This window comes from Lutra lutra, chromosome 16 (genome assembly GCF_902655055.1).
Source record: "Lutra lutra chromosome 16, mLutLut1.2, whole genome shotgun sequence".
Lineage (NCBI taxonomy): Eukaryota > Metazoa > Chordata > Mammalia > Carnivora > Mustelidae > Lutra > Lutra lutra.
Window position 1 is genome coordinate 23969150 of NC_062293.1, and position 18065 is coordinate 23987214.

General features: G+C 44.0%; 1 protein-coding gene across 1 annotated transcript in view; it reads right to left on the bottom strand.

Annotated features, from left to right (window-relative positions):
• Nucleotides 1-18065, bottom strand: part of SKAP1 (src kinase associated phosphoprotein 1) — a 285865-nt gene that overhangs the window by 25714 nt on the left and 242086 nt on the right. Inside the window, 3 exon segments of the mRNA XM_047706864.1 lie at nucleotides 5230-5280; nucleotides 13623-13817; nucleotides 15903-15966. Coding sequence (XP_047562820.1) covers nucleotides 5230-5280; nucleotides 13623-13817; nucleotides 15903-15966 — 310 coding nt within the window.

Genomic DNA, 18065 nt, shown 5'->3' on the forward strand with positions numbered 1-18065 from the left:
TCCTCAGCATTCAGCGGACATGTCCACAGTGCTTACGAAGTGCCCAGGACTGTGAGGGAGGCTGGGAATTCCACCTTGACCACATACGGTCCCTGCTCTCCGGGCTCCCGTCCAGTGGGGGAGGCACTGGGAAACAGAGCCGTGAAGATATTTACTTATCTAGGACCGTGGTATGTCTTCAAAGGGAAGGTTGAGGGTGCTGCGTAGAACAGGGAAGTTAACTTCATGGAAGGCTTCCCGGAAACTTTGGTTGTGTTATAAACACCTGACTGAGAGCGGGTGTTATTTAAAGATCGTGAAGGGGAAGGGGGCACAAGGTAAGGTAGAGGAGGGCTTCATTCCTGATCTTTTGTCTCTGGAAGAGCTTGAAGTTCTGGAAATTTGCAGGGGCAGTTCTGCTTCTCCCTAAATTTGCCCAGGTCACTCTATAAACAAGGGAATGCCCGAGGAGACTGACGTCTTTAGCCCAGTGAGGAACTGGGAGCCCGAGAGAGTATTTCCTCTGTGGACTGGACGGAGGTTCCTTTAGGACTACACGACTCTAGCAGCAGTCTGAGATCAGACATTGTGCAGCATTCTGACCATTTAATTAATTCAAAGCATCCTCATTCTCATTTTGAGAACATTATTCCATCTAATTATTTTTTTTCCAGTCTGTCCATTTGGAATGAAAAACAAAAGAATAAAGCTTAATGCCAGCATTTCTCAATGTCTCTCCAAAAAACCCCGTAACTTTGCACTAAATAAAGCCTGGTAATTCAAAAGCAAAGCACTAATATATTCAGCATAAAACAGACAGAGGACCTAGAGCAATAATGACACCACTAATAACTAAAACAGTTATAACAATTAACAACAATTACAATGATAGAGAAGCTAATGGTATGATCACTGCATTTAAATTGCCAGCAGAGCTGAGGAGGACTTTTTCTAGAGGAAAAAAAAGGGGGGGGAACATCTTATTTTCTTTATCTTATATAAGAGAAGCTAAGCTCCCAGCAAACAAAATGTCATAGAAAGAATAGCAACAGTCTAAGTTTAAAAATACATTTTTTAATGTTTTTCTCTCTTCTCTAGGTATTTATTGCAAAGCATTTGTCATTGCACAGCAAGTTCTTTATAACCAGTAAGAGTCATTTCTCCTGTAACGGAGGCCAGGTTGTACTACTGTTGACAGGGTCAGAATTTGAAAATGAGCCTCTATGACGTGGAGAGTTCTAAGGTAAAAAGGACCAGGACACCTTTCTGCCTGTCCTCCTCCTTGGGGCCAACAGAACTTGACTGGGTTCCTTCTAGCCTTCGTATGTCACCTTGGACTTTTGCTGGGGAGATGCTGTGTAGCTCCGGAATTCAAGCTGTGACCAAGGAAAAGAGGCTCAAAGGCAGGTCAGCATGTTGTTTACATTAGCTTGATGAGCGAAAGGGCTGTGCTAATGAGGCCCAGCTATGGAAGCAACTACTTAACAAATTATGAAAAAGAGAGACAGAATGAGAAGACGGAGAAAGCCAGTCCTTGCTAGACCATGGGTAGGTGAGAAGTGGACACAGAAGGCCATGGCAGTGACCCACTGGAAGGGACTTGGCCAGGCCGGAGAAGTCCACCATGTTCAGTCTATCAAAGCAGACCCAGCCTGATAGCTTACTATTTCAGAACGAAAGGCATAAAGAAACTTGCCGGGACATCTGGGTGGCTCAGTTAATTGTGTCTGTCTTCAGCTCTGGTGTCATGATCTCAGGGTCCTGGGATCAAGTCCTGAGTGGGGCTCCCTGCTCAGCGAGGAGTCTGTTTCTCCTTCTCCCTCTGCCCCTTCCCCACGCTCATGCACACGCTCTCAAATAAATAAATAAATAAATAAATAAAATCTTAAAAAAAAACCCAGCAGGGGGCACCTGGGTGACTCAGTGCGTTGAGCCTCTGCCTTCGGCTCAGGCCATGGTCTCAGGGTCCTGGGATCGAGCCCTTCGTTGGGCTCTCTGCTCGGCAGGGAGCCTGCTTCCCCCACCCCCTCTGCCTGCCTCTCTGCCACTTGTGATCTCTCTCTGTCAAATAAATAAATAAGTAAAATCTTAACAACAACAACAACAAAAAACTAAACGAAATTCGCCAAACTCCACTTTAATCTTGAGTTTTGAAATCTCTATGGTCCTTAAGGTTGTAAGTACGATCCTGACCTGGAGAACACTCACAGATCCTCATCTTGGTCTCCTCTGCTCGGCCGAAGGAGCGGAGCAAAAATTGGGCCAGAATTGTAGCTGGGGGATGCTCATCTCCTGTTTGGTCTTGGGAAGCAGGTTTCAAAAAGTAAGAGCTGGAAAGACCTCTGTGTGTCCCTGTTTCTTTCGTGGAATCGCTCCACTGGTGTGTGCGCTAACCCATGGAGAGGAGCCTCGGTGGTTGGAGGTCATCGGTGCCCACGTTTCCGTCCTGCAGAAATTACCGCTTCTCGGCTCCTTTTTGGTGGAGTTTGCCCACGGTTTTAGAGTGAAAACAACCAGTTTGGAGATCTTCCCTGGTCAGATATTTGGGGTGTCTATGGATGAGCTGTGCTACCAGCCCCGCTTTTTATTCGACACGGCCGACCCGAGCCAGTGGCCGGGAGTTTTCGTACAAACAGCACAGAACGGTGTTCTTTTCGGTTACCTGGACGTTGCCCTCTCGTGACAGGGAAGGGAGATAAGCTCTCATCACGGAAGACTCTTAGTGTTAGACTGTTAGGCTGATGGGTTGCGATTTAGTGGGGATGTGAGGTGTTGAAGAGTCACTCATTAAAATAACCCTGTTACTAACAGTCATGCTGTAAAGTGAGCTCGCTATGGATTGAACAATCAATACTACAAGGCTCTGATAGATTTTCTAGGTAACAGAATAAAATAAAAGAAATTACATCTTACAGGGTCATTAACACCCAATGAGGATAAACTGAATTCCTCCCCCCCCTTCTGATAAGATCTAGCTGGGCTTTAAAAATGTTAGTAATTCTATCATGGGAGAGCACAGCATTTCTGGGAACAAGATCCCTGGAAGAGTTCTGGAGATCAGTACGTGGATTTTAAAGGTAGTCATGATCCCAGGGTCCGCATCGAGCTCTCTGCTCCTCAGGGAGCCTGCTTCCCCCCGCCCCCCTCTGCCTACTTGTGATCTCTGTCAAATAAATAAATAAAATCTTAAAAAAAAAAAAAGGTAAAAAAAAAAAATAAAAAAAATAAAGGTAACCCTGCTAGCCATAGTATCTTTTAGGAGAATATTCCTGCCCCCTCACTCCCCCAACCCCAAACCCTGCCAAAGACACGTGACACTTGAGAAAGAAACTAAGTGAACCAAACTTGTGTAGTCTGTCTGTTCCGTAAGAAAGCACATTGTCCTAGAGTTCCCTTTTATATGCCTTCAAGGGCCTGCCTACCCTCTCCTTGGACCTGTCTATTTTATAGTTATAAAGCTAAGTGATGACATCTGGATGCTCCATATTTGTTGCCATTTCTATAGCTCCTTTGGAGAAAAGGCACTGTATAAATTCAATAAATAAATAAGTAAACACAAATAATAAAAATTCCTGCCTCAGATTCTGCAGAGAGAGCAAAAAGTCCTCTGTTTTTTAATCACTAAGTCACCAATCATTATAACTGGTGGGAAGTATAAACCATAGAAACATATTTAGAGCTCACCACACTTTAACAACACCTATTCTGGCGGCAGGAAACATAAGGAACAAAAGGTGGTTTTTTGTTGTTGTTCTTTTTTTTTTTTTTTTTTAACTTACTTGAAATAGAGCTGTTGGAACACTTAAGAATTAAATCTCCCCTCATCAACCCCCCAAGATAGAACTTTAGAAAGAAAGGCTGAAAGAGGAAATGTGATGAGGGAGGAGTCTGAAACTGAATTTTAGACTCTTGCCAGAGACTGCTGCTTCCGGAATGGAATTTATTATAAAGCTGGCCACAGGAAGTTTATAGTTATCCCACTCAAGCTGTTCATATGAAGTGTTTCTTTCCGGCACTGGTGATGGAAGTTGGTTGAGAAAAGACATGGGACATAGTCTGGTCAGAAAACAGATTTGCTGTTGCAATTCTGCATAGAGAGTAGGAAACAGCAGAAAATGTGTTTCAGAATGGACTTAATTATATGGGCTCATTGTTATGAGGTGGGAGCTATGCTAATCCTGGACCATACTCATGCCAATTCTTTCTTTTTCTCCTGCTACGGCACCTGACTTCTGATGATGCCTCTTCTCCCTGGGAGGAGTTGGGCACTGAAGAAGTTAGGTCCTTCACTAAAGCTGTTAGATATTCGTCTCCCACAGAGCACAAACCTCTTAGGGGTAGGGGGACTTGCTGAGGGATAACAGAGAAGAAACAGCAAAAGATGGGAAGAGAAGGAGAATGGGAAAAGGAAGGGCCAGGGGAATGGGGAGGGACCAGGGAGGGAGAGTTGGGATGAACTCCTAGGCTTAAGACTTTCATAGGATCTCTAAGAAAAAAAATCAGCTAGTATTTATATCAGCCACAGTTTAGGCTCTTAGAGTGAAAACAAGGATGAATGTCCTTGAGATGGTCCATGCAATTCATATTCCTTCACCGACAAGGATAGAATAGGTCCTTGGTCCACTTAAGGAGGCTTTGGAGGGGCATCTGACCTTAGAAAAGGATAGGTTCACTAACTGCCTGAAGCATGGCTAACAGTCTGGGATGAATAAGATGCAATCTTGTATTCAACAAACCTGTTACATATTCATTTCCAAATGTGCCTGGAATCAAACCAGGCCATCAGAAGTCAGCACCACCAAGCCGTTCTATCCTTCACCCCACGTTCACTTTTCAGATCTGACACATTTCCATTCCCCTCTGAACTTGCAATCTCCGGGCCTCTCGGAGAGGAGACATTTCCATTCTTTCCATTCTCAATCCTCTGATCTCTTAGAGATGAGGCAATTCTATTTTCACTGTACTGATTTAGGAAATACTGATAGGAAAAAATAAATACCTGGTTTGGTTTCTTACCCTCTCTAGGATAAATCTTAGCAGTTCTGGGAACATTAATTAAAGTGAGTGGCTGTTTTGAAGGTTGAGATATTTCCCTATCCCGTCATCTTCTCTGGGGCTTTTGGGGTCAACACACCAGCAGCCTCTTAATTAGTGAGCCCGGTAATGTTTGTAGTCTGAAGAAAGGTGCCTTCTCCAGTCAGAAGCCTGAACGTCCTACCCAGTGCCTGTATATTTGGGAAGCTTTCATACCTCCTTTATGTGGAGTGCCGTTCTCATCCTCTTCTAGGTCACGCTCTTCTTCTGAGGGGATAAACATGATCAGCATTAGCGATTAGTGTGGTTTATAGTCTCATGTTCTTTATACCGGTGGGTCTTCTTTCTCAGAGCTCATCATGCTCTTTTCAAGGCAATAATTGTTCTTTTTTTTTTTTTCCCTTAAATCATCTCACATCTTCAAATGGGCCCTCTGCTTCCCTCCCCATTAATTCATTCATAAATGTTTTCAAGCGCTTACTATCTTCAAGATGCTCCACTAGCAACTGGAGACACAACAATGGACAAGCCTGGCAAGGTCCCTGCCCTTGTGGAGTTTTCAGTCCACTGGATTATTTACTGAGGCACCCATTCCTAGAATCGTGATCCTTTCTTTCAAGCTCTATTTCTCCTCTCCTAGAATTCTCTTCTAAATGTACTGTGTCTATGTAAGCATCCAGAGTTATAGTGTGTACGTGTGTGTGTGTGTGTCTAAGCGTGTGTTTAAACCCTCCATGATTAATTAGTCCTTAATGTATCAAGTTTTGTTCAGCTGTAGCAGAAGCTGGTCATGTAGGTAATTTTATGTTCCTAGTACTTGAGGGTTGTAGTTATCTTTTTACTGTTGTGATTCAGGCCGCCTTGTTCATTAGAGTGTAAGCTCCTGAAGGCAGTTGGAATGGTCTTTTAATTAATTGCTGCAGGTAAACAATGGGTTCTAAGTCAGTGCTATTGTCTAACTCCAATCGAGTGTTTAGATGGTCAAAGTCACAACATGATTGGCCCGTTTCTTACCCTCATTAACCTGTTTCGTCTCAGACTTCATACTACAGGATACCGTAGGAATTGAGCCTTTATAAAGAAAGCATGAGTACCATAATCATATTAAGCCATTTTATATGTGGAGTAAGATGAGAAAAACATAGTTGCTATTCTATTTTTCATCATCTCTGTGCATCCTGTTCCCCCACATACACAATGAATGGGGTATAATAAGCAACATTCTGAGGATTGAATACTTAAGTGTTTTTTGGTCCACATTTACTTTCTCTTCCTGGGTCTTGGGGCACTCACTTGGCTTGTTTCCCCATCGTTATGACACTAAATGAAACTTTTGAGGAGATATCCTAGGGACAGTTCCCCCTTTTTTTTTTAATGTAAGTTTTATAAAGGAATATGAATTCTGGTATGTCAGCATGGGGGAAGTAAACTCTGAGCTCCTAAGTAAGAAGAAACAGTACAACCATACATTAGAGCACTATAGGACATAAACGAAGTAATCGATTTCACATACAAAATGATACAATTTTCCTGCAAAAATAAAAATTAAGGGATTGATGTTCTGGGGAAATGAGTCATATGTCACCCAGATTAAAAAAAATTATCATATATCTAATATATATTTGCCTTACAAGAGTCTGTGCGGAAAGAACTCAACTCTTCTTACCTTCATGTATGGCCTCACAGCACAGCAGTTCCTACTTACCACCTGTAGTGCTCCCCACCCCCCGTCATGAGGAATAAAGATGTGAGATAATGGAGGAGTGAAATCAAATATCGGAACTAGACTTGCTGAAATAAATCACATTAAACACCATTCTTTGCACATTGTCTTCCTGTTACTTGCCCACTTCCTTCCTTGCTCTGTCCTGATGCTTCTCCTTTTTGACATGGGACCAATTTCACAGGATTGAAAACACTAAAAGAAGAGTTGGTACGGCCTTGGTTTTAGAGATACCCAATAATTTGGACAGGGAGCGTCGCTTCTGCTGATACCAAACAACTCAGTCACAAAGACCAACAATTTACTGTGCTTAGGCACTTTTGCAGAGACGGTTTATTCTACCTCTGCTGTCTGTGCACAGATGTCTCTTCCTCCCAATTCTAATCAATGTAAATTGGGTCAGATCTCCGCTGTGAATTACAAATTGGATCCGAAGTTGGAGGGTCACTGTGCCTGCGACTCCACCTCCTTCCCACCACCATTAGATGGGAAACTACACCAAAGATCTTTTCTAAATAAATCAGACTTTATTGTAAAACTCGGCCACTGACGAGACATAACCTCATTAGCATTGATTTTAAAATAAATTATTGAAAGTGGTTTGCCTGCTCTTTGCATTTGTAAAATAGGAGAATGTAAATGTATTTGCAATGATGAAAATGAAAACTAAACTTGATTCCTTTATCCTTTCAGGCAACAGCACTTAATCTAGGCATGGTACAAAAATGGGAAAAATAAATATCTGTTCTATGCTGTTCGATTCCAGACCAGATACTCTGATTCCCACTGTGCCTGTGGAGTCACCTAGAAGGAAAGCAGAACACTGGCCATAGGTCTTATATATCATTCACCACCATTACTGAGCTCTTCCGTGATGGATGTGAAGAGGGAAGCTCTAATGCCCACATCTGTTCTACCTGACGTTGACCTTCCCGGGTGGCTGAAAGTGGGCTCAAGTCAAGAAGCCTAGCTACGGGTGCGAGAGGCTGGGTGCTGTGCCTTTGAAAGTGTGAGTATGGAGGTACCATGGAGAGTATGAAGGCACTGCTCTCCAAGCTGGGGGGAAAGGCAGCAGCTCTCGGCACCTTCCCAGCGGCAGAGAGCACAATAGAGAGAGGCAGACACTCTACCTCGGATCCTTCGATGAGATCAAACTGGCATCTTTCAAACTCCAAAGTCAAGAAAACCAATTATGTGACAACAGAAAGAAATGTCTCTTTGCTCACGAAAGAGGGCGGGTTAAACAGCTAGATTTCTCTCTCTCTCTCTCTCTCTTTTTTTTTCATCTGTAAAATGAACATTCAATTTTAAAGAGATTATTTTGAAAAAAATTTTTTTCTTTAGGCTAAAGAGCTTGTTGAACTTCTTTATAAGAATATTATTAGGCATTTTAGCATTACACCTACTGGAATACATCTTCATTTAAGAGAGAATTAAAATTTATGTGCTAGCTCAACTTTAAACAGTAATAGATTATAATGGTCCTCGTTCCTAACAGGGCATATGGGACCCCAACCTTACATAGGTTTTAAACAAATTAACCTCTAAAGATTACTGTCCACTTATTACATTAAATGCTCTACTTGATTCCCAAATATCTCATCTCAACTGGGAAAACAGTTGAGGAAGATTCTGTGAGCTGTGCGAACATGTGAGAGAACCACGGGGCATCACAAATGAGCCTCAGTACCCAGAGAGTTGATTTCAATCAACACTCTTGGCACAATGTCAGGGACACTAATGAGAGGCTGAAAGGAACAGGACACTGACTCCATGGCGGAAGCACGGAGAGGAGCCAGCTTCCCATGACACTTCTGGCATCGGCTGGACTGAGAACAACGCTGGAAAAAATGACTGGATCAGAAAGAGGGAAATCACTTCCCCCAAACAAAGCAAGGTGACAGAAACTTAAAAAAAAAAATGCCACATGTATCAACGTGCAACCAGATGTCAAGCTGCTCTGGTGACAGATGCAACAGAAATGCAGATAGACTCGGAGTACAGAGACTGCACGCGGGAAAGCGGAAACGGAAGGCGCTCCACAGCAGGCGCAGATACGCCATAAATCTGTGGGGGCTACAGCACCTCTTCAGACAACACGGAAAATACGAGCAAGATGCTAAAACACACTTAATCCTCTGTTGTGTAGTTTTTAATCTCAACTGTTGCCTCAGAATATTTGCATCCTATCTCTGTGGTATGGGCCTTGACGTACACGATATTAAATCCAATTTGTGCTAACTGCAACACTTGGAATGCGCTGAATTTAATTTCACAAATAATAATTGAGCACCTACTAATTGGAGGAGAAAGACCTGAATACAAATCACCGTTGGAAGGGCTGGAACGGAGCTCAGTTCTGCTTCCGTATCTGGGAGGGTGTCACTCAGGAGCCATGTTTGAGCGGAAGGCGTAGGGTTTCACCGGCTGAGCTCAGGAAGGATGTTCTGGGTGAAAAAAGCCCCAGCATGATTCTGGCTCTGGCGCTGGCCAAACAGCACCTTGTGGCTGGGGCCCAGGGTGCATGGGAATGAGAGACAGAAAGAGCCAGGAAGCTCAGGTTGCTTTTCCGTGAAACTGAAAATCCCTTTCTTCATCAACTTTTGTGTTTTTGGTGTCTGTATTTTTCTTTCCTTGGACCTACTCTCGTCATTTCTTCTTCCTGTGGGTCTGGGCAACAGTTAAGGGGGAAAAAATAATTCCACAGAATGCTTGTCTCCATTTGACTCAAATTTAAAAAACAAAAACAAAAACCCCCACCCAGTTATATGCTTTATTATAAAGCAATCTGGTTTCTGGGTCTGTAATAAGTCTCCGGGGCAGTGTGGGCAGCATCGGAATGCGCACAGAAATTCCTGGGGAGAACTCATTGTCTCGCTTCCTCGTTTGCTCTCCCGAAATGTCTCCGGAGGACACAGCCAGATCTGGTTGTCACTGCAGCTGCGACAAGGCCCCAGTTAAAGCCTTAATGGTCTCAGGCGCCTTGCTGGATTCCAGCTTTGAGGCCCCAGACAAAGTGAAACCTGATAAAGTTGTCCTTTTATGGAATACTGAATCACAAAACTGGGCCTGTGCTAGCCTATAAAATAATTTCCGGGGAAGGGTGAGAGAGCTCAGGAAAGCCTCCCATCTTCTGCAGATTGCCTTAGCATTTCTTTGTGGTAGTTCCCTATAGTTTAATCTACTGCAAATGAGATCTTAAAAATCAAGGGCCCCCATATGCTCAACACGGATGTTCAGAAATCCCATTGGATACCAACCTTGAAACCATATTACCCAGGACTAACATTTTTGTGGTCTTGGCTGAAAACCTCGAGTGCTCCGGTTTTCCCTCATGGGAAGGACAGTGCCAGCCACGTAGCAAGTGCTAATTATCCCATGATCAATGGGAAGTAGTGCATTTAATTTGATGACCCATACATTATTTTGACTAGGAACAAACATTTTTGTATTGACTTGGTATATGTTACAGGCACTTTTCTCGGTACCAGGAAGATCAGTGATATTCTGTTCTGGAAGGGAGATCTCACTTACATGGCCTTCTCAAAGAGACCATGAAACTTGTGTAGGCCCCAGCCCAAAGAGGAAGGAGTAGTGGAACCATCAGTGCTAAGTATTCTCTGCAAAGCACATTTACCTGTTTTATTTATTTATTTATTTTTTTATTTTTAATTTTTTTTAAAGATTTTATTTATTTATTTGACAGAGAGAAATCACAAGTAAGCAGAGAGGCAGGCAGAGAGAGAGGAGGAAGCAGGCTCCCTGCTGAGCAGAAAGCCCGATGTGGGGCTCGAACCCAGGACCTGGGATCATGACCTGAGCTGAAGGCAGCGGCTTAACCCACTGAGCCACCTAGGCGCCCCCATTTACCTGTCTTAACGAAACAAGTGTTGAAACCCCAAGTCATCTGACTTTTGATGGGTATGCAGTGTTAGCACAATCCAACGTTACCGTTGGCCAACCCTCCACCCTGCACCTGTCCTTGCAGTAAACACAGCCTTGAGCAGAAGGTGTGCTGCATGTTCCATCTGCTCAGGATTCTCAATTTTACCTGCTTCATACATAGAGTTGATAATGTCCAACTGGACTGTCTTAGGTTTGGTTGGTGGAGGCGGGGAACTAGCCATCCCTCAATTTTTCAAGGAGGTAACACTTCCTATTTAAACACCACCAAATTACTAACAGCCTGCATTTATTGAGTACTCATTGTATGCCGGAGTATCTGTTCTAAGTGCTTTACACACTCCAGTTCTAGGCTTCTCACAGCATCCCTCTACGACAAGAACTACTGTTGTCCCCATTGGACAGGTGGGAAAAAATCAAACACACACAGAGGGCAAATCACTTGCTCAAGGTCTCACAGCTAGCAGGTGGCCAAGCAGGTCCGTTCTGACTCAGGGCCAGCACATTCACCTGCAGGACCCGTGCTGCTGCTCGGGAGATCTGGTGACATGGCAGCAGAGGTAGGCAATGTCAGCTGCCCTCACATTCCCTTTCGGTTCCTCCAGGGCTGGTACTGTGGCACATGTATAGTGAACAGAAAATTCCAGAAGCAACAAGCTGGGTGGCATCGCTGTGAAGCTGGAGAATGGAGACTCGGGGCTGAAATATTCTTATCATCATTAAATGCCAATATAGCCCACCTCCAATGCTGTCTCTCAAAGCTGTGATGGATAGGTGGTTCTTTTCGGGAAAGAATCTGTTCGCAAGGAGCAGCACTGTCCTTTGGAAACATGTAAGCTGCGGGTTCCCTAGCCTAGGCCTCCTGTAGTATGGTCTTCCTCACTTTCAGGGGACAACTGCTGTAAGCATAGGTGAAGTGGCTTTTCTTGGGAAAACAGGTCGGTGTCCATGCCCTCAGAGTCCACTCGGATAATCTGAACTGGTGTGAAGTTCGGAGGCAATGTCCTGGGACCTTTGGCCGTCCCAGGATGGCCGAGGGTAGGAGTTGAGGTGGCAAAGGAAAGATGGTCGTTGAGAACCCAATCCTGCATTCTGACCCATCATCTGGGGTAAGGTGATGGTCTCAAACTCATCTTATTTCCTGAGGCTCCTTTGCTCTTGGCTCTGAGCAACAGCCCCCTCCTCTCTGGTTCCTCCAAGAACTAAACCTGGTGCATGGAAAGGCCCTTCTTTGCTCCCCAGAGGGCTGAGTGGCTCAGTGAGGCTTTCCCAGAGCGCTCTTCCACAGCTGTAACCCAAAGTGGAGTGTCGCCCGGATATCTACCCCCCAACCCCCCCACCCCCCCACCTTGGATGGGACTGAGTGGAATGTGAGCTCCCTAAGAAGATTCTGGCCAAGTTGGGGAGTACATCTCCTTTTAGGGAGTGTTGTGAATTAGATCCATTTCTGCACCCTGCTGTTGCAATGGAGCAGACTGTGAAAAGGAAGATTCTCAGAGGAGCTGTGTTTTAATGTAGCAATTTGATTCAATTTTCCACTCTATAAAATTACCCATCACTGCTCGTTGCTTTCTAACAGACACCTTCACTCTTAATTTAACAATCCTATCGAATTCTGCCAGGGAAATTGGAAAAATTTATCACCTGTGAAATTTTATTTTCCTTTGGTTGTATCTGTTTTTGTAAAACTTCATTAACGACGATGACTTGCTGAGGAAATTATCATTTTTTTTTAACTTTAGACACAAGAAATGGCTCGACCTCAACCAAGATATCATTTGCATAATAAAACACAACAAAAAGGCTCAGGAAGTCGGGACTGGCAGAGGCTGGGAGTGCTAGGAGAAGAAGCAAGCTCTCCTGGTGTGTGGGGAGGTGGGCGAGGTCCTCAGCAAGAAGGAGACAGGGGGCCGGCAGCCTGGCTCCTTGGCTCAGGAAGCAATGATGTGGCTCCCTCCCCCCCTCGACCCCTACCCCTAAAGGAAAAGACAACTGCAGCATTGACAGGGTTGGACCCTCTTCTTAGGAAGCTTGAAATCCAAGTTGCTCATTGACCCGGCTTTTAAGCAGCCAGTCCTGTTTTTAGGGGCCTGAACGTTAGGTTCACCTTAGTTCCTAAGTTCATCTGGGATCGAGGTTTAAATTGCTATAAATTCCGGCTTAACTCGAATTTCTCAGCAGAGCACTGAACTCTTGGCAGATTTCCACAGGAGCGATCTTTCTGAATGGACTTGAAGATTCAGCATTCCTGTGGTCTAACTACCTCCCAATTAAAAGGCTCAGGCTTTGGTTTTCCACAGTCTGACCCCCACTGTGCTCTTCGCTGTTCAACAGCTGCTGTTGTTCCTGCAAGAAGGGGCTATGCGGAGGCAGTGATGACTCCACATTTTTTGAGCTGCCAGTTATCAAGCCTTTGGAGGAAGGGAAATCTGTAAATGGGCCTGCTGTAATGGCGGGCAGAGGAAACAGGCGCATGTGTGACAGAGGCGATGACATTTGTGGCACGTCTGAACTGGGTACTGAGGAATTGTGCTCTGTCAGGGTCTTCGGTTACTGACAAGGTTTCTCAGCCCCTACTTGTATTCCTTTAGGCTTTTCACAACCTTCATCATTTGAGGCGACTTTATATCACTCTCACATTTACACAGAGAAGAAGTTGTAACTGGAGAGTTCGGATGACCCACCTTGAGATCCAGAGTACACCGGTGAAGGCCAACATGAGCAGCCTTGACTCTCACTTTGTCAATATAGGTAATAAGTTACTCCATATGACAAAGGTGAAAGACACGCTCTGATCACTTCATCTTGCTCCCAGAGCAAGGGAGAACTTTTGTACTGGGAATCTCAGAACCTCCATGTAAGTTTCCCTATATTCTCTTCTTCAGAGATCTGGCTTCCTCTCGAGGTTTTAAACTTACATTCTTCCACCAGGTCAAGGATTTCTGAAACTAATAGAAGATAATCAGAAGATAACATTCCTCACCTGGTAAGACTTCATAAATATCTTCTTCTCTCTCCTTTGTGGGCTCTTTTAGCCCCGCACTCCCAGGCAAGATGACAGGTCTGCATTGGGGAACCAGAAATTTGGGGCATCAAAAACCATCAATATCATCATATGTCTCTTCCTCTTCCTCTTCTTCCTCCTCCTCTTCACACGGAATGGTTAAGGAGCTCAGATCTGCCAGGTAGAGATGAGAAATGTATCAACATGAGGAGAAAAAAGGAAAGAATAAGGCAGGGAAGGAAAGAAGGAGAAAGAGGAGGAGGGATGAGAACAAAATATGTCAAAAGAAAATGAAACGCTAGGTTAAGTGCTGTTATTTCTAATGTGAGCCTTGGTGCCAGGAAATCTACAGAAGAGGCCAGACTAGCACTGTGTCAGGTTTAAACCATCAACATAAATCCTTCCTTGCAATAAAACTTGATCAGGATGAAGGAGCTCTGGAAAGCAGGAGGGTGCGAACGAGCACATGAGGCAAAGGGAAGAGGATAAGTCCAGAAGAGGAGATGCCAGTGCGCTGTGCACCGTTTGCCACATAGAGGAAGGGCGAGGGATGGCCTGTGGCTCCCCAGGCCGCGAAGAGCCCTGGGAGTGACGGTGGCTCCCGGAGGGTAGCCGAGTTGTCAGAAGCTCGTCCCTCGCATGGTCTCACTGCGAATGTCGGACAAGTTTGTTTGTAAAGAGAAAAATGGTCAAGAGTAGACCAGGAAGAGAAAGTGAGATTCAGAAAAATGTAACAGTCGTGCGAGACCACATGGAATGGCCGAGGTGTGTGGTTACCATGTCCTTTTGCAACCGTGCAGTCTGGCTGACCTCAAAGTGGGTCATGGCGGAGAAGATGTTGAGCCGTTCCAGCACTGGGGAGCACAGGGCAGGAGAGGGAGATTGGTTTTTTATTTTAATGGGGAGCTGGGAAGGTTTGCTTTCAGATGTCTAGTACAGAAGCCTCTCTGAAACCCTGTAAGGGGCCTCCGCAGGATGGGCGAGTGCCGACGGGGTCCTCTGGGGGAGGCATGAATGGACAGACATTTGATGTTCATTTCAAAACACAATAAAACAATTTGGCTTGATTAGGCATTTAATAAAGATTTTACAACAATCTTCATTGGAATTCTGGTGCCACCTCGTATGAGGAAGGGATCAAAGACACATTTGTGGCTTAAACCATATGTTATTATTTTGTTTGTTTTAAAATAAAATGGAATGAATAATTTCTTCAATGTGGGATTCTGAAAGTACCACAGGGTACAGCTCAATAAAGCTGCTTTGAGTTTTATTGAGGTTTACACACTTAGGGGTATATTACACGCATAAATCCACGGCACCTAGATGAGAGTGTACCCTGTAGTCTTGCCATCAATGTTCCTGTTTGCCTAGTTCCAGTCTATTATACGTGACGCTCTTGGTAGATGCAATAGTTTGTTTTTGTGATAGCAAAGGCATAAACTGAGCAAAATAGGCAATTCTTGTAATTAAAGCTCTGGTGCTTCCTTCTTTTTATCTACAATAAAACCTTATAGCAGAATAAAAAAAAAAAACAGAGACGAAAAGGCTTGGTGTTTTTAGGCTGGTGCGCTTCTCCCTGGGTCTTGGGCTGGGTACAGCATTGGCGCTTCTGCCTATCTGCAGCAGCAGGGTCCTGCCATGATGGTCTAGCATGGGTTATCTGATGCCAAGTGACAGACTCAGGTTGGCTGCTTCTACCTGCCAGGCCACTCCTAGATGAGCCTTCCTGGGACACTGTCACTGCTGTGCCTGCTGGCTGGCCAGCAGAGGGTACTCTAGGAGCGGTCATTCAACATCTTCAGGCAAGACTCTTCCCATCCCAAAGCAAGGGACATTTTTACTGTGGTTTGGGAAAGAAGAGTTTGCTTTTAATGTCCCTCTTGATGAAGGCCACCTTGATACTTCCTGCTGAGTTTCAAACAAGAAGATTCAGGGCCTAAATTGCACCTAGGTGACTTCACATTTGATATCATGGATTTCCTTTCCAGGACATAAGGGTTTGGGAGACACCAAATTGAGCTGAGCTGGTTTTCAGAAGCTCCTTTTCTAGTGATTATGAATACTACAGATGTCATCTCCAGGTTGATGGTTTCTTTATCTTCTGATTCATACATGGTACTATTTGTGTTACAAGGGATGGTAGGAGGGAGAACGAATAGAAAACAAAATACAGATTGAAGGTTGGGATTATATTTACACAGTATAACTTCAACTGCAAATCTATGCAAGTGTTGTTTCGGTAATAAGGATACTTACCCTTTAACAAGAAACTGATCTGATCCACCCAGTCCCTGGCTTCGGCTGGATTGGCAGCTGTAAACTAGAGAAAAATTAGTGAATTAATTTATCACCTTCATGAATTCACAAAATTTCCATGAATCCTACAAGGAGGTTTAAAGAGAAGAGCCTTGGGCGTCAAGCTGCAGAGTCAGGTTGAAAGCTGAGGATTCTCTGTCTGCTTAATATTTAGAAAACAAGAATCAAAATCTTACTCGAAGTGATACTTCTTGTCAGTCATTCTGTACACCCAACGCAGACTGCTCTGAGTCCAAACGTCCACGTTCACGTGCGTTCATTAGATTATCCACACATTCATCAGGCATTTTTTTGGAGAAAAGTTTACAGGGAAAAAAAAAAAGCAAACCCAAACTCTTGACTTTAAAGAACAATGTATCAGTGATGGAGAAAAGATACACACTTGAGATGGGAACCTGCGGAGTAGGTGCATTTGAGAAGAGCCAGGGGCTGAGAGAACATAGGAGCACCTTCTTTTGCCTGGAGCAAAGCCAGGGAAGCTGGTGCAAGTAATACTGTTTTGGTCGGATTGATTGATTGATTGATTGATTATTTATTTATTTATTTATTTATTTGACAGACAGAGATCACAAGTAGGCAGAGAGGCAGGCAGAGGGAGAGGAGGAAGCAGGCTCCCTGCTGAGCAGAGAGCCCGATGTGGGGCTCGATCCCAGGACCCTGGGATCATGACCTGAGCCAAAAGCAGAGGCTTTAACCCACTGAGCCACCCAGGCTCAAATCCCCTTGCTTGGATTTTAAAAGAGTTGGTCGAAACAGCGTCGGGGGGGGGGGGAACCACGTGCAGAAGATCAGGAATGAGACCACTGTGTAGGGGAGAAGGTAGGCAGATGAGCTTGAGCGGAGAACAGTACCAGGTGATGCGTGGATGCTGCGGGTCCGGGAGAAGATGGTGAAGGGGCTCTGACTGCTAGGATTTCAGACTTAAACTGTAGGCAATAGGAAACCACCGTTTTCTTATTTCCAGTAAAAAACAGAATTTTCCGGGGCGCCTGGGTGGCTCAGTGGGTTAAGCCGCTGCCTTCGGCTCAGGTCATGATCTCGGGGTCCTGGGATCGAGTCCCGCATTGGGCTCTCTGCTTGACAGGGAGCCTGCTTCTCTCTCTCTCTCTCTCTCTCTCTCTGCCTGCCTGCCTCTCTGTCTACTTGTGATCTCTCTCTGTCAAATAAATAATAAATAAAATCTTTAAAAAAAAAAAACCAGAATTTTCCTTTTTTTTTTTTTTTAAAACAGGGAGAGACAGAATTTTCCTGTTTTCTAGGAAAAGCTGTGGGAGATTCTTTCAAGAGTCGTGGCTAGGAGGGATTCGAAAAGGGAGAACTTGGAGACAGAAGACCAGCTAGAAGGCTATTTCACTGGTCCTCTGGTGGTCGGGACAACTATTGTGATGGCTGTGGGAATAAGTAAGAAAGGGGGGATCCAAAGGATATTGTAGAGGAAGAATCCACAGACCATAATAATAACTTGGATTCAATGGGCCAAAGAAAAGAAGAAGTAAATAAACTCTATATTCTGAGTCACAAAACAAGCCAGTCAAGCATCAAGCCTTAGTAATTTTTTTTTTTAAATGAATCATCTTGAAATGACTGTTCCTGAAAAACATTTTTATTATCTGGCCATTAGGGTAAGATAAAGATATGTGCTGTATAAGAAACCTAGATTCCTGCTTAATACTTATTAATAGACATTGTCATTCTCGATTTCTTAAAAACTCATTTCCATAAGAAATGTCTAAGGAAATTGACTCAGACTTGTCATATAAATTTTTATCTGAAGGAGGCACCGTCAATACTGAATAATAAAAATAACTTAGATACATGCCCAGTGCACATCTGTCATATATACATGTGTATAGTACACATATATACACACACACACACATCTATCTATCTATCTATCTATCTACCAATGAAGGACTCTCTAGAATGAAGTTTTTTTTTTTAATTGAAAAAAGTACCTTTTTTTTGAAATTCCATATTGAAGACCTAGGGTCATTTTATCAAAGATGAGGTTTTAAGATACTGTAGAAATGTAAAAGGATGAGTTCTGAGAAGCAATTGAAGAGTCCTAGGGTTTACTCAAGTGGTAATATTAACCTTATCATG